The 17,178-nt window shown below is 39.6% G+C and overlaps 2 protein-coding genes across 7 annotated transcripts; both read right to left on the bottom strand.

Moving 5' to 3' along the window:
* Positions 1 to 1,960: 1,960 nt before the first annotated feature.
* LOC306703926 (gamma-crystallin M3-like) lies at positions 1,961 to 11,936 on the bottom strand (the record flags this gene model as incomplete). 6 transcript variants are annotated; one of them, XM_079170102.1, is made up of 3 exons in its annotated part: positions 1,961 to 2,239; positions 2,350 to 2,589; positions 11,904 to 11,936. In XM_079170102.1, 3 exons carry the CDS (start codon positions 11,934 to 11,936, stop codon positions 1,961 to 1,963), a joined length of 552 nt encoding a protein of 183 aa, XP_079026228.1. The 6 variants fall into 6 exon arrangements, with proteins under 6 accessions (XP_079026228.1, XP_079026230.1, XP_079026231.1 ...); XM_079170104.1 differs by lacking the exon at positions 11,904 to 11,936 and adding an exon at positions 8,590 to 8,619; XM_079170105.1 differs by lacking the exon at positions 11,904 to 11,936 and adding an exon at positions 2,686 to 2,700.
* A 2,512-nt stretch (positions 11,937 to 14,448) lies between these two features.
* On the bottom strand, positions 14,449 to 15,211 carry LOC306703920 (gamma-crystallin M2-like; the record flags this gene model as incomplete). The annotated part of the gene is made up of 3 exons (XM_079170094.1): positions 14,449 to 14,745; positions 14,839 to 15,081; positions 15,179 to 15,211. 3 exons carry the CDS (start codon positions 15,209 to 15,211, stop codon positions 14,449 to 14,451), a joined length of 573 nt encoding a protein of 190 aa, XP_079026220.1.
* Between the last annotated feature and the right edge of the window lie 1,967 nt (positions 15,212 to 17,178).

Here is a 17,178-nt window from a genome sequence, read left to right on the forward strand (position 1 = left end):
GGGATTAAAAGGTTCATTAACAGACGTTCTTACGTGGCAATATGTAACAATCTTAACTACATTACCTAATAAGCAGAAAGTTAGGTCTGACTTTTTGTTTCACAAAGGACACAAACAGAGGTCTCCTGGGTGAAAGCCCTGTGCTTGTTGGATCCATTCAGCCCATAGATTTTCTCACTTATTAGTCGTCATACCACGTAACTTTCATACCACGTAATTTTCAATAACTGTAACCGGACATTTTACATTGCTTGCTGTCATTCAACGTATCTGTGGTTTGCAGAAACGTACAATGACAGCATTTTTTCCTGGCTACTGGGTTGATATAAGCTATCATGACATACAGCTCAGGATGGATGAAGCGTTAAAACAAGTAATAAATAGATGTATATTCTGTCATAAATAGAAACAATGGTGCAGTCTGTTTGAGTATGGTAAAAAAAACTTTTACTTTGGTAAAAAAAGACTTTGGTACAAACATCTTATATAATAGTATTTTTATATCCTCTATGATATTTTACTAGTAATTCAATATTTATACATTTACTGTTCTCAAAGGTCATCCAGTCACTGCTGGACTCTTCTACATTTACATATGTTGTTAGTTTAGTTTATTATCTGTTATAAAACCACATCACAAGGAGCCATTTGTTAACAAAAGTAAACTCTTGTGACTCCCACAAAATGGTTATTGTTCTACAAATTAAACTCTGGTGAATGACAAAGAGACTACTGGCAAAACAAAAATGGCGTACCTCTCCCTATTGTGTGTCACAATGTGTCTGTAATGGGCGAGCGTCGCTCTTGTACTTTCTCTTAGAACACAAACACGGTAATGCGAATCAATTGTTTTGAGCGTCAGCCTTTTTGAAAAGCTGGAACAGATTAAAAATGACAAAAGATGTACATGTTTTTACTTGTCAACAGTGTGACCGGCCTCATAACCAGTTCATTATTTCGTTGTGAAAAAAAGCAACTTAAAGCTGGAAATGTTTTCCCTCTTAACAACATACATGTGTAAATCAGGAATTACTTTGTGCAGTACATAATCTACAGTATGATGTACACCCAGTGTTTAGAACCACAAGGAAATAGAAAGTATTCAAATATTACTTGGCTATTTATTCTATGTTGCTTTTCATTCATTCAATATATATATATATATTGCAGTGATGTCAAATAAAATGACTACAATCCACTGATTAAGTACATTTAACTACGACTACTTCACAGTTGTACCGTATTATAAGTACAGTAATGTGTGTGATCAGTCTTATAAGATAATAGTGTGATAGACATGAACAAAATGTTATTGGCAAGAAAATGATATGCTTTGAGAATCAAATGTAGGGAAACAGGTTAATTTACTTTTGTTCACTTTTGCAAATGGTACTTAAATACTGAAATTTAAAGTATGTTAAAATCCCACCACCTACATCTTTTGTTTTTGTACGTGTAGTGATCCATCATCCCATTAAATGTTTTTAATTTCTTACAAAGAGAAACCACTATGTTCCCTAATGGTGCACTTAAATAAATACTGGTATATTTTACATAAATGAATCCCCTTTGCTAAAAATGAATTCTGTGTCTATTATTGATATCAACATATGTCTGTAAATGATGAAGAATTATCTGTATAGGGGACTTCTATATAGATATTATTTAAAATATGAACTAGTTATCAAATGATTGTATCATGGTTTTGCTTAACCCAACTAACTTTAAAAATGGTAAAGTAATGCCATCTGATGGTGTGCAATGTAGAGTCCCTAAAACCTAAAAACTTAAAAAATATATTATGTTCTTTTAGTGTATCGTTTTTTTTTCCTTCACCATGAGTTTAGGTTGTACTTTGTTGTATGAGTTTCAGATCACTCAATAAAAAGTAACGGAGGGAATTCATTTAAAAGAGAATCACTGGATTTTATTTAAAATCTTGCTTCTGTACATTAGTGCTCTAATAACAGGAATCCATGATGCGCTTCATGCTCATGAACCTCATGCCGCTCATGCCCATGTCCCTGAAGCTCTTGTACTCTCCGGGCCTCAGGTACATCTGCTTGCCTCTGTACTGGGGCTGCTCGTACATCAGCCAGTGGCCGTCCATCACGTTGCAGGACTGGCACTCGTTCATGCGGTAACGGTCCATCATGTTGTCACAGTCGTCCATCAGCTCGTGACTCTGACCACCGAAGTTCTCCCTCTCGTAGATCTTCATCCTGAACTGGCCTCTGTGCTGTAAATTGAAGTGAACATGAGTCGCTGAGTCACTCCTTCAAAAGATGTAATTCGGTGCAATGTAATCTCATGTGTAATATCAAATAAACAGGAAATGAGTTACAGTACCATGGGGATCATGCGGCAAGACCTGATGCAGTCACTCATGCCCATGCGCTGGTAGTCGGAGTACTCTCCCCTCCTGACAAAGTACTGGTTCCCCATGTAGTTGGGGCGGTCGTAGACCATGAAGCAGCCGCTCTCCACCTTGCAGGAGTGACACCTGCTCAGGTAGGAGGTCATGTCAGCGCAGTCGCTGCTGGTCTCATAGGAACGACCCTGGAAGTTCCTGTCCTCGTAGAAGATGATCTAAAAAAAACAAGAAACCACAATGATAACAATGTACAGATTGTATACATTTTTATATATTGCCAACCTTAATTAGACTATAAAAGCTGTACACACCTTGCCCATGGTCATGGTTACAGTTACTACTGTTTTGGCTCAAAGGTACTGCACACTTTTCTCGATGTCCCCCGTTGCTTTTATACCTGACCTCGCACCCAAACGATGCATGACCCCATTGTTCAAATTCCTGACAGAGCAACACGGTGCAGAGGCCCCCGTGTACAGTTCAATTCAAAGTGACCTTGATCGTGATTTGCGGTGGTTGCATTTGTGAGAGGAGGCCCCGCATTGCATTGTCTGTGTTGCTGAACAACAGAGGACGTGTTTTCCAAAAAGCATGCTGTACTTTTCTTTGAAGGGCTCATTAAATATGTCACCGCTAATCTAATGTTTTTAATGGGTAAAATAAAAGGCACCACAGGACTTCTTTCCTCCCCCAAAAAACTGTATTGTTAGCAGTGAACAAATGCACAAGTTCCTGGAGCAGAATAAACTGTAAAAAACAAACACACATGTTGAATGAATTCATATTTATTAATGTTGGCTTTTATATAAAAAAAAACAGAACATCAGAGCCACATGACATATTTATTTGATTTCTGAGATTAAACCATATAACAGTCACTCTGATCCACCAGGAAATATGTTGTTTTCATCATATTTCCAAATGAAGGTATCTTATAATAGCTGTTGATGTTTTGTTTTTTATATTAAGATGATTATTTTTGTTTTTACATTCAATATTTAAGTTATAGAAAGTGTGAGAACCTTATGAGTGTTTAACTGTCTACTGCTTATCAAACATGTACTATTTATTTAGTTTATTTAAATATGTTTACTGTTCATTTTATTTGTTCTATCCAATCTTCCTCTTCATTATTAGAATAATAGTACGTCATAATGTATTCTATTTGAATCCGACTAGTGATGGATGATAATAAATGTCATTTTTTGAATACTATAGAGCGAAGAAAACCAGCTGACCTTTTTCTAGCAGTCTTTTATTTATTGTTAAACACAAACTTCCAATAATTTACAGGTGTATGTATATGTTTCATTCACACAAATATTTGAAGCTTAATAAATTAAAATAAACATGCCTTTGTCTTTTCAAACCTGGCATACAATTCTTTTTTAATAATAGTAATAATAATAAAAACTTTAAATGATGCATACAAATTAATTTGGGTGTTCATCCCTTTACAAAAACACAACTATAAAGTTTGCATAAATAACCACTTGAGTCTGCTTTATTTTAAATGAAATAGATGAAGTTTGTAAAACCAATTGATAATTGAGAACCCACAACAGTCTTAACCACATGTATCTGTGCAAGATTTCCTCTCACTTATGTAGCAATATGCAAAAAACACACATCCATGTCGACAAAGAACCCTGGCAAGGCTTTTATTTTGTCTCTCTGTTATTAAAATAAAAATAAAACATATATATCATAACCTGATGAGTCTGTAGTAATACAGGCTGTGTTTCACTCACACACTTTATGCATCTTGGGCAAAGTAGATATCTGATATTTAAAAATACACAGGTGTGAATGCAACAAAGTAGCATTTGTGACTCATTGTTATTATCACAGCCCAGGCTCAGTGAGCTGGACCGTCTGATGTCGACGCTCAAAGCGTCTTTATTAGCATCTGTATGAGACACGCCAGGCTTTCAAGTAACTACCATGTAAACCCACCTGCGTCATTATTGAATGCTTTCAGAAACTGATGCGTGATGACATACTGTAAAGACCAAAAAAGTGAAACCCCACCCAGGGCACATGGGTCAAACAAACACAGGACTTTCAATCAGGAGACCCTTGTTTGTGTGCCAAAGTGTTGTTTGAGTTATTTTGAAGTGACGTTAGTGATGTGACGTGTTCTCCATACTTACCTAAGTGGTTTTGTTTAAATTCACAACGTTAACCACATGTTTATAGCGATATATATATTTTTTATCTGCGCTGGGCTACCCAATATGTTAGAAAGTGACGCCAATGGGTACGACAAAGCACCAGTATTTGACGAGTTAAAATGAGAACTTGTTGAAATAACAGTGCAGCGTGCCCTGGTGCAAGACAATAAGTGAGATGGCTCCACGTATCTCTGTCTGCGAAGGGAAAAACACGAAGGAGCACTGACAGTAAAAGAGCTGACAGATTATTTAGTTTCTCAAACCACTCATCGAGACGTGGCAGCTAATGATACGATATACTTTGTTGTTCCGTTTGGGACATTTTCTGGAACTTTTCTGGAGAATATGTGCTGCACACAGATTGTGACTTTAACATCTGAATCAACCAAATACTATTAATATTAATATAAGCACACAGTGTTTGATATTTTATGTGAAAAATAACCTAACAGCTCTAACCTTATACCTATTATACTCAATGCAACTATTTAAAATATTTTTTATTTATTCTTAAATCTTGAACAACTACAGAGTCAAATAATTTTTTTTACTAGTGCTACTACAAACTAATCTATTTTTTAATCTTTTTTTTTTTTTATGCATTTCTTGGTACCTACACAATAACTTCAACTTACAGAATAGATGCATTTTCCTTTATGTCTTCTGATAAACCATTATATATTATGAATGATAATTATGAATGTGCAAGAACTTCTTTAGGTGATGATATGAGGTTGTAAATGATGGATATGGAGGATATCAGAGGCAATCAATGAACAGTGACAACTATAGATATCTTTTTCTATTCACATTTTGCATTCAAGTTATGCAATACACACAAAAATCTAATTTATAAAGTACCAACAATGAAGATGACATAAACCGCGTTATGTATGGACATTTTTTAATTTTTGAGTTTTGTTTAAGACATCAATTTGTAAAGTTAACAGGAGTCAGTGATGCGTCGAATGGAGCTGAATCTCATTCCATCGTATCCCATCTCCTTGAAGCTCTTGTACTCTCCGGGCCTCAGGTACATCATCTTGCCTCTGTACTGGGGCTGCTCGTACATCAGCCAGTGGCCGTCCATCACGTTGCAGGACTGGCAGTCGGACATACGGTAACGGTCCTGGATGTTGTCGCAGTCGTCGTTCAGCTCATTCATCTGACCGCCGAAGTTCTCCCGCTCGTAGATCCTCACTTTGTAGGACCCTTTGTGCTGTTAAAAGTAAATACATAGTGATTAGTCATTTTGAAGGAAACTTCCAATTAGAAGGCATTTGAGGGATGCAGAATTTCCTGATCGTCGTACCATGGGGATGTTACGACAGGACCTGATGCAGTCACCGAAACCCATCATGCGCTGGTAGTCGGAGTACTCGCCCCTCCTCAGGAAGTACTGCTGACCCATGTAGTTGGGCCGGTCATAGACCATGAAGCAGCCGCTCTCCACCTTGCAGGAGTGACACCTGCTCAGGTGGGAGGCCATGTCAGCGCAGTCGCTGCTGGTCTCATAGGAGCGACCCTGGAAGTTCTTGTCCTCGTAGAAGATGATCTAGAATCCAACAGAGCAGCCGCCCCAAGTTCAGTATCACACATTGGGATGGACGGTAGTGAGGTAACAGTGCCAAAAGAAGGATGCCTTTCTTTGCACAGTAATGTACAACATACAAATACAGCAAAGCAAAAACGTTATAAGAGTAACAGTTGTAATAGAATATCCACAAAACACTCACCCTGCCGTGCATGGTGGCTGATACATTGAGTGATGCTATAGCAATCCTATCCCGGATTTAAGCCTTTTTTATACCTAACGTGGCATCCAAACACTCAATGGCCCCATTGTGTAGAAGTCATGAGTCAGCAGCATGCGATGTTGGACCCTCTGTTCGTGAATGCTGATGGGAACGGGTTATTATGCATCCTCTGACATTCTAGATCAAATGGCTTCTGTATCTGTTGGTTAAATGTGTAATTACTTTGACTATTATAATGATTGAACTCTTATTTTTGTTTTATTTAACATACGGGGGGGGATTGAAAGTCTGAATCATCTTTAAGGTATAGTGTGAGTGTGGATTTATTCTGTTACTACAATTGTTTATGCTGGACTGACACAAAAAAATGTTTCAAACAATAATGTAACCTGAAACGTCAATGATCTCAAATGCTCATACGAAAGGTGCTGGGATTTTGAAATGTGTGCATAAATTCTATGACGGATGCAGCAATCACCTGTTTGATTTATGGTAACCTTCATTATTTGTTTTATAATAATGTTATCTGCTCGTTTTATAGTTGGAATTAATTGTACACAACTAACTAATGCTTGTTGTTATCAGCTGCTTACATAATTACAGTAGTTGACCTTTGTGCAATGCATGCATCATTTACATACAATATACTTTGTATATTACATGGTGGAGTAATTTGAGTGCAATATGGGTTATCATATTTATACATCACTACCAAGACAAACACAGAGTAAATAGTGATAGTGAATAGTGATAGTATACTGTACATTAAAATGTATTGTTTGTACTTGATTTTAGTTAGAGACTCTTAACTGGATATTGTTTATACTCTTTATATCATGTAAACTGTTGTTTTTAATGTATTTTATGGTGTCGTCTTGGCCGAGTCTGTCTTCAAAAGAGATTTCAGTCACAATGAGACTTTGACCTGGTTAAATTAATGAAAATAAAATAATGATGATAAATAATGAATATAGGGAATATTGAATAACATTGAACAGAGTCTCACTCAAACTGTTCCAGGGCTGAAAACTTCATAAATACCTACAAAACAAAGTGGATAGGATCTCACACAATCAGAATCTCACAAATGTTGTATCCCATACATAGAAAGAATATATATTATACACCGTTTGTACAACTTCATAACATGTTACTCAAACTAATAACATTTCAGATGCTTCTGAAATTGATTTGCTTAATTGTGATTTGCTAAACAAATGTCTTTTTTAAATATTTTCTGTTGTAGAATATATGTATAAATATTTTTTTAAATGTAATATTTATTTATTTACTCTTCAATGTTTATCTGATGAAGTACGGTTTTACAATGTGTTGTGTCTATGAAATCAATATTCATTTTAGTATTTAAATTTATTTTCATGTTTATTAGAGTGATAAATTATTTTCTGTTAAGTTGTGAATATGCTTGGTTTGAGTACCTCTTTATATTTGGATTCTCATTAATAAAACAGGAGGGAAAAAAGTCACAAGCTCAATTTTTTGTTTTATCTTTCATATTTTATTTCAAAATGAAAATGTCTAGCACATGTCCATGATGCGCTTCATGCTCATGAACCTCATGCCGCTCATGCCCATGTCCCTGAAGCTCCTGTACTCTCCGGGCCTCATGTACATCTGCTTGCCTCTGTACTGGGGCTGCTCGTACATCAGCCAGTGGCCGTCCATCACGTTGCAGGACTGGCACTCGTTCATGCGGTAACGGTCCATGATGTTGTCACAGTCCTCCATCAGCTCGTGACTCTGACCACCGAAGTTCTCCCTCTCGTAGATCTTCATCCTGAACTGACCTCTGTGCTGTTTTGGAGAGATTAAAAAATATATATATCTTAATAACAAGTTTTGTGGGGGTTGTAACCCGAAGTAGAATCATGACGGATGCTGTTTTAAACCTACCATGGGGATCATACGGCAAGACTTGATGCCACCACTCATTCCCATCATGCTCATGTGGTCGGCGTACTCGCCCCTCCTCATGAAGTACTGGCTCCCCATGTAGTTGGTGCGGTCGTAGACCATGAAGCAGCCGCTCTCCACCCTGCAGGACTGGCACCTGTTCAGGTAGGAGGTCATGTCGGAGCAGTCGCTCATGCACTCATAGGAGCGACCCTGGAAGTTCTTCTCCTCGTAGAAGGTGATCTGAAAACAAGGGATGCATTAGTTTATAATTTGGGTTGTCAGTAAATGCATGGACATAATTGGACATAAGTCTTCTGTTTAAAGTGCAATATTTGTGATTAATGTCTGAAATGATCCAGGTGCTTACCTTGCCCATGCTCATGTCAGTGGTGGTCATATTTGTAGATGAGCTGCTGCTGTTGCTACTGCTGCACTGCTGTCCTGTTTGGTTTAACCCTTGCTTTTATAGCCGACCAAACCCTACAGAGTCAGTGGCCCCCTATTGTTTAAACCCCTGACCCAGCAACATGGTATAGAGCAGCGTACAGGCCTGTGTTACTGTGTTGCATAATCACATGACTGGCCCCTCGAAGACTTTAGAAATATCACCCTTTTGACCGGGTTACACAGAAATCAGCGTTTGGCACAACAGCTGATTTTTTTTACCCCGTGAAGTGTATAATAGTTAACAACAACCGATGCTACCTTATAATGTTCCGACAAAAAAGACGGCCATGTCAGAATTACTTTGCACTGTCCCGCGGAGTTCGACCAGTTCTACAACGCATTCCGTGTCTTTGACCAATAGGAGCACAGAGCGACAGAACACTGCATCATAATTGGTGAATCCATCTAACAATTAACCAAAATTTAAGTGGACTGACCTAAATTGTAGATAAAGGTAAAGTAATCTTGCTGTTAACGGTGTACGAAACAGAGTTTTAAGCTCAGTGATTGGATGTGTTTTACCAAAGTGGTTCTTGGGAGTCATAGGCGTAAAACCAACCAGCATAACGTTAAGAGTGTTATTTCATGTCTTAAAATTGTTACTATGTAGCATTAACAACAAACATTAGCTAGCTCAAGTGGCTACCATTAGCTGCATCAGTGATTGACCGCAATTGCCACTCTGGTCAGATGTTTTATGAAGTCCAAAGCACCTTCTAAGTTTCATACGCTGTACAGATGTTCACTCAGGGTTTGAAACCATTTACCTACGGGCATTCATCAGCAACACCCATTAGCAGGTTATTTAGCTAATTAATGAATGTGCTTGTAACAGCTGGGAGTGCAGGTAGTAGGGGAAGGACTGCTCTGGATGTTGGCTACGAAGACTGGTTGCTAGAAGGACAGAGGGGAGGCTGGTTGCTGGAAGGACGGAGGGGAGGCTGGTTGCTAGAAGGCCGGAGGGGAGGCTGGTTGCTAGAAGGCCGGAGGGGAGGCTGGTTGCTAGAAGGACAGAGGGGAGGCTGGTTGCTAGAAGGCCGGAGGGGAGGCTGGTTGCTAGAAGGACAAAGGGGAGGCTGGTTGCTAGAAGGCCGGAGGGGAGGCTGGTTGCTAGAAAGACAGAGGGGAGGCTGGTTGCTAGAAGGCTCGACTGAAGGCTGGTTGCTGAAAGGGCCAAAGGGAAGGCTGGTTGCTAGAAGGACGGAGGGGAGGCTGGTTGCTAGAAGGACAGAGGGGAGGCTGGTTGCTAGAAGGACAGAGGGGAGGCTGGTTGCTAGAAGGCTCGACTGAAGGCTGGTTGCTGAAAGGGCCAAAGGGAAGGCTGGTTGCTAGAAGGACAGAGGGGAGGCTGGTTGCTAGAAAGATGGAGGGGAGGCTGGTTGCTACAAGGACGGAGGGGAGGCTAGTTGCTAGAAGGCTGGACTGAAGGCTGGTTGCTGAAAGGGCCAAAGGGGAGGCTGGTTGCTAGAAGAACATAGGGGAGGCTGGTTGCAGACTGGAAAGCAGGCTCAAAGCTAACAGACCAGGATGAATGCTGGAGACTGGCAGACTGGTTTATATCAGACTGGAGTGCAGAATGGAGGTTATCAGACTCGGATGCAGAAATGCAAAGAAAGTCCTCTTCCAACCCAGTTATCAATTTTTGCAAACCAAGGCCTTGAGGAAACCTCCCAGCATGCCAATGATGAGGCTTCTTCCCTTTCCCTACTCTTGCCTGCCATTTTGGAGATGAAAAAGGTTATAAGTCTCCACATAAAGTTCCTGACCAAATAATTCTTCTGCTGGGTCCATTATGGACAGATCATATGGTCGGGTTGGGAGTGCAGGTAGCAGGGGATGGACCCCTAACGCAAATGAAACAGACATACTGGTGCTATTCTTTTTTGAAAATACTTTATTGCAATGTTTCTTTCATCATCTTCCAACACTTGTTTACTTCAGGGGTTATTGCACATTTTTTAATACTTTATACAAGTTAAATGTATAAATAATAGAAAATAACTAAGAGATACATAACTTCAAGAAACCAAAACCAAAAGAAAGGAGGAGTTGTGGGGTAGTGTAGGAAAAGGGGGTATTTGGATGGTGATGGGAGAGGAGTACCTATTTAGTGCAAGTTTGGGCTGGATGTCTTAGGGGAGAAAGTCTTATTCCATTGTTTTATGTGGTCTCTGTGTAAAAAGTTTTTTTTTTCTATGTCCAGAATCTGTTGTTGATAGCCATGAATTTAGTTTTGGTATTTTGGACTGTATTTCAAATTGTTATATACCCAGAATATTAATCCTTCTTTCAAGATCAGTGTTGAATACCCTTATCTGTTTGGGGTATACAATAAAATGAAAAGCTACATTTCTCATCATATTAAAAACATCAGGTGAAAATCTACTTGGTGTCTAAAATGTTAAAATATATCAGATTTAATGACACCTTATATATTTTTGTTGTAATAATTCAATGAAGCAGTTAGGCAGTTGTTAGAGTGCAGACATTATTTATTTAATGGCAATTGATTTAGTGAACATTTAGTTGGAGGAATCCATGATGCGCCTCATGCTCATGAACCTCATGCCGCTCATGCCCATGTCCCTGAAGTTCCTGTACTCTCCGGGCCTCATGTACATCTGCCTGCCCCTGTACTGGGGCTGCTCGTACATCAGCCAGTGGCCGTCCATCACGTTGCAGGACTGGCAGTCGCTCATGCGGTAACGGTCCATCATGTTGTCACAGTCGTCCATCAGCTCGTGACTCTGACCACCGAAGTTCTCCCTCTCGTAGATCTTCATCCTGAACTGACCTCTGTGCTGTTTTGAAGAAACAAGAGAAAAATGTTGATTATTTCCGAGATAAAAAAGGGATCACTCAAAGATCAACTTTAAGGTCTGTTTTAAACCTACCATGGGGATCATACGGCAAGACCTGATGCAGTCCCTCATGCCCATCATGCTCATGTGGTCGGCGTACTCGCCCCTCCTCATGAAGTACTGGCTCCCCATGTAGTTGGGGCGGTCGTAGACCATGAAGCAGCCGCTCTCCACCCTGCAGGAGTGACACCTGTTCAGGTAGGAGGACATGTCAGAGCAGTCGCTCATGCACTCATAGGAGCGACCCTGGAAGTTCTTCTCCTCGTAGAAGGTGATCTGAAAACAAATGAATTATAATGTTTAGAAATAAAGCAGTGAGGTGAATATAGTGACAGTAATTTTTGCTTATTACAAAAAGATTTTTAAACAGTACCTTGCCCCTCATGTTCATGTCGGTGTTGCTCATGGTTGCTGTAGATGTGCTGTTGCTGACCTGCTTGCCTATCTGGTTTAACCCTTTCCTTTTATACCTGACCAAGGTAAAGAATCAGTGACCCCTCCCCCTCAGAACCCCATTACTCAGCAACTTACTATTGAAGCCACCAGAATACAGAGGTTTTGTGCATTTTTCAGGGGCTGGGTACCTTGTAGTCCATGACTACTGACACTGCATCTGTGATGCGTCACGAGGTCCTGACAAAAAGATTCACGTGTTGCCACGTTGACCAAAAGGAGCACAGAACTGAAAACACGGTAAAGAGGAATGATGTTGGTGTTGCTCAGTGAAACTTTGAAAAATAGGTCAGCTATGTTGTCTTTCATTTTTATAGCTTTTACAATCTCAAGATTATCAAACACACCGCTTCTGAAGCCATTGTTTGTTAACATTCTTGTTCTCGGAAGTCAATCCCAAGCACATCTTTCCCTGTGACACCACGCAGCTTGTGAAAGCCAACGTGTGGTCTGTTGTGTTCAATCACGGCAAGAATTTATGACTCGAATCGCTTCAATCTGACAAAGTAACCATCTTAAAGACGCTTTTTATAAAATTGGGGTACCGTCTGCTTTCTTTGAGCAATGAGTGGTCAGATTTAACATGGAGTCTAATGGAGCAGTTGGTTGGAGTTCATGTCGCTTTGCGGCTCTTTGAGCCAAATGTGTAACTCCGTTGGATTCCATTGACATCTGTGTCACAATAGCACAACATTTCCAAGCTTTTGGGCCAAAACTGGTGTATAAAGAGTAAAAATTGTGGGACTCAGCACAATTTGGTCGTAAAAATGACAGAATACTTTCCTGCTCCGCTCCACTCTGACAGTTATGTCATCACTCTAGCGCTGAACATTCCGTGCAATACACACCCATTATAAAACTGAAATGGACACAAAATGTTCCTGAAACTTAATCTGTGACTTCATGAAAGCTGTGCTAGCTATCAAAATGCCCATTTGGCTCAATAAAGTCCAGTGTTTTGTCAACGTTTTAAACTTCAAATCATTGTTCTACGTTAATGTATGGCTAGTCAATATGGGCCCAAAGTTAAGTGTTTTTTTTAGCTCTCTTCATGCCAAAACCCCATTGAAGTGAATGGAGAAATTTTGCTCAGTCTTTCGCAATTTTCAGGAAAACCGCTGGACAAATCTCTCTAGAAAATAGATAGCACACGATTCCTGATCAGGCCGCAAGTTTTGATGTATTTTTTGAGCAGGTGTTGGCAACGCTGTGTGAGGAGAAGCGCTGCAAACATTCTGGCGGATAAAGATTATTATTATTAAGCCCGATGGATTATATGCAGTGTGCTTTGAAACAGGCAGTTTTATTGCCTTTGTGCTACAAAGCCACACTGAATAACTTTATTTATATAGCACCTTTAAAAACAGAGTTTACAATGTGCTTTGACAGACAAAGCAGCAAAAGCAAGGCAATGATAACAACAACAGAAAGCTCAACAGTGAGGCCCAACAAAGCACGACAACTAAGGTAAGAGTTAAACCCGGAAAAAACAGTAATAGACAAAACAGAATAAAACAGTCGATACGATAAAAATACACTAATAAAATGATTTAGTATAATACTAAAGGTTTATGTTATGGCCATCTATTATAATTATTCCAAATGAGAATCTTGTATTTTCCATCAGTTTAGTATAGCAGAAATGAATTTAAATACTTTAATACCCACATGTGCCTCAGCCAACATTCGTACGGAGAAGGAGCCAGTCTAGGTCAGACATCAGAGCTAACGACATAGCAAATCTCAATGCTTCATCATTGTAGAAGAAAACACTGCACTATAATAGCGGAATTAGTCGAACATTTAACCATAATTTGAGTGAACTGACTTCAACTGCTAACTGTTTTAGGTGACTTCATGGTAATCTTAAACTTGTACTTGCTGCTAGCAGTGCCCTAAAAAACAAATTTTAGGCTCAGTGATTAGACGTTTTCTTACCAAAGAGGTCGTTTGGAGTCGTAGCTGTATAAACTGATAAATGATAGTGATAAAAAAACGAGGCATAAATAGAGAACTCATTTTATGCTAAGAGGCATAAACAAGAAACATTAGCCAACATTAACTTTCTTAAGTCGCTACCATTAGTTATCTTCTCATTTACAACATGACAATTTAGATGCCTCACTTGTTTATTTAGATTTCATTGTCAAACTTGAAGCATTGTCAACTACCCAGAATATTTGTCTGTCTTGTAAAATCAAAGGTCTTGAAGTGCCTTTGTCTATTGGGTTTAGCAGTGAAATGTAGCGCTACATTTCTCAGCAGATTTAAAGCATTTTAGGATGAAAACGTGCTTGCCAAGAGCTGCTTGCTGTCTAAAAGAATTCTAATATATTACATTTCATGAACCGTTACATATATTGTTTGTTATAAACTATTTCACTGTGACAGTTGGGCAATAAGCTTGACAAAAAGAAGTGCAGAAATGATTCATTTAATTTGCATTTCATACATTCAGGAAACATTTAGTTGTAGGAATCAGTGATGCGCCTCATGCTCATGAACCTCATGCCGCTCATGCCGCTCATGCCGCTCATGCCCATGTCCCTGAAGTTCCTGTACTCTCCGGGCCTCATGTACATCTGCCTGCCTCTGAACTGGGGCTGCTCGTACATCAGCCAGTGGCCGTCCATCACGTTGCAGGACTGGCACTCGTTCATGCGGTGATGGTCCATGATGCTGTCACAGTCGTCCATCAGCTCGTGACTCTGACCACCGAAGTTCTCCCTCTCGTAGATCTTCATCCTGAACTGACCTCTGTGCTGTTTTGAAGAAACAAGAGAAAAATGTTGATTATTTCCGAGATAAAAAAGGGATCACTCAAAGATCAACTTTAAGGTCTGTTTTAAACCTACCATGGGGATCATACGGCAAGACCTGATGCAGTCCCTCATGCCCATCATGCTCATGTGGTCGGCGTACTCGCCCCTCCTCATGAAGTACTGGCTCCCCATGTAGTTGGGGCGGTCGTAGACCATGAAACAGCCGCTCTCCACCCTGCAGGAGTGACACCTGTTCAGGTAGGAGGACATGTCAGAGCAGTCGCTCATGCACTCATGGGAGCGACCCTGGAAGTTCCTCTCTTCGTAGAAGGTGATCTGAAAACAAGTGAATTATAATGTTTAGAAATAAAGCAGTGAGGTGAATATAGTGACAATAATTTTGGCTTATTACAAAAAGATTTTTAAACAGTACCTTGCCCCTCATGTTCATGTCGGTGTTGCTCATGGTTGCTGTAGATGTGCTGTTGCGGACCTTCTTGCCTATCTGGTTTAACCCTTTCCTTTTATACCTGACCAAGGTAAAGAATCAGTGACCCCTCCCCCTCAGAACCCCATTACTCAGCAACTTACTATTGAAGCCACCAGAATACAGAGGTTTTGTGCATTCTTCAGGGACTGGGTACCTTGTAGTCCATGACAACTGACACTGCATCTGTGATGTGTCACCAGGTCCTGACAAAAAGATTCACGTGTTGCCACGTTGACCAATAGGAGCATAGAACTGAATACACGGCAAAGAGGAATGATGTTGGTGTTGCTCAGTGAAACTTTGAAAAATAGATCAGTTATGTTGTCTTTCATTTTTATAGCTTTTACAATCTCAAGATTATCAAACACACCGCTTCTGACGCCATTGTTTGTTAACATTCTTGTTCTCGGAAGTCAATCCCAAGCACATCTTTCCCTGTGACACCACGCAGCTTGTGAAAGCCAACGTGTGGTCTGTTGTGTTCAATCACGGCAAGAATTTATGACTCGAATCGCTTCAATCTGACAAAGTGACCATTTAAAGACGCTTTTAATAAAATTGGGGTACCGTCTGCTTTCTTTGAGCAATGAGTGGTCATATTTAACATGGAGTCTAATGAAGCAGTTGGTTGGAGTTCATGTCGCTTTGCGGCTCTTTGAGCCAAATGTGTAACTCCGTTGGATTCCATTGACATCTGTGTGCGACAGCACAACATTTCCAAGCTTTTGGGCCAAAACTGGTGTATAAAGAGTAAAAATTGTGGGACTCAGCATAATTTGTTCGTAAAAATGACAGAATACTTTCCTGCTCCGCTCCACTCTGACAGTTATGTCATCACTCTAGGGCTGAACATTCCGTGCAATACACACCCATTATAAAACTGAAATGGACCCAAAATGTTCCTGAAACTTAATCTGTGACTTCATGAAAGCTGTGCTAGCTATCAAAATGCCCATTTGGCTAAATAAAGTCCAGTGTTTTGTCAACGTTTTAAACTTCAAATCATTGTTGTACGTTAATGTATGGCTAGTCAATATGGGCCCAAAGTTAAGTGTTTTTTTTAGCTCTCTTCACGCCAAAACCCCATTGAAGTGAATGGAGAGATTTTGCTCAGTCTTTCGCAATTTTCGGGAAAACCGCTGGGCAAATCTCTCTAGAAAATAGATAGCACACAATTCCTGATCAGGCCGCAAGTTTTGATGTATTTTTTGAGCAGGTGTTGGCAACGCTGTGTGAGGAGAAGCGCTGCAAACATTCTGGCGGATAAAGATTATAATTATTAAGTCCGATGGATTATATACAGTGTGCTTTGAAACAGGCAGTTTTACTGCCTTTGTGCTACAAAGCCAGACTGAATAACTTTATTTATATAGCACCTTTAAAAACAGAGTTTACAATGTGCTTTGACAGACAAAACAGCAAAAGCAAGGCAATGATAACAACGGAAATCTCAACAGTGAGGCCCAACAAAGCACGACAACTAAGGTAAGAGTTAAATCTGGATAAAACAGTAATAGACAAAACAGAATAAAACAGTCGATACGATAAAAATAGACTAATAAAATAAATAAAATAATTTAGTATAATACTAAAGGTTTATGTTATGGCCATCTATTATAATTATTCCAAATGAGAATCTTGTATTTTCCATCAGTTTAGTATAGCAGAAATGAATCTAAATACTTTAATACCCACATGTGCCTCAGCCAACATTCGTACGGAGAAGGAGCCAGTCTAGGTCGGACATCAGAGCTAACGATATAGCAAATCTCAATGCTTCATCATTGTAGAACAAAACACTGCACTATAATAGCGGAATTAGTCGAACATTTAACCATAATTTGAGTGAACTGACTTCAACTGCTAACTGTTTTAGGTGACTTCATGGTAATCTTAAACTTGTACTTGCTGCTAGCAGTGCCCAAAAACAAATTTTAGGCTCA

Source organism: Pholis gunnellus (assembly GCF_910591455.1).
Source record: "Pholis gunnellus genome assembly, chromosome: 12".
Lineage (NCBI taxonomy): Eukaryota > Metazoa > Chordata > Actinopteri > Perciformes > Pholidae > Pholis > Pholis gunnellus.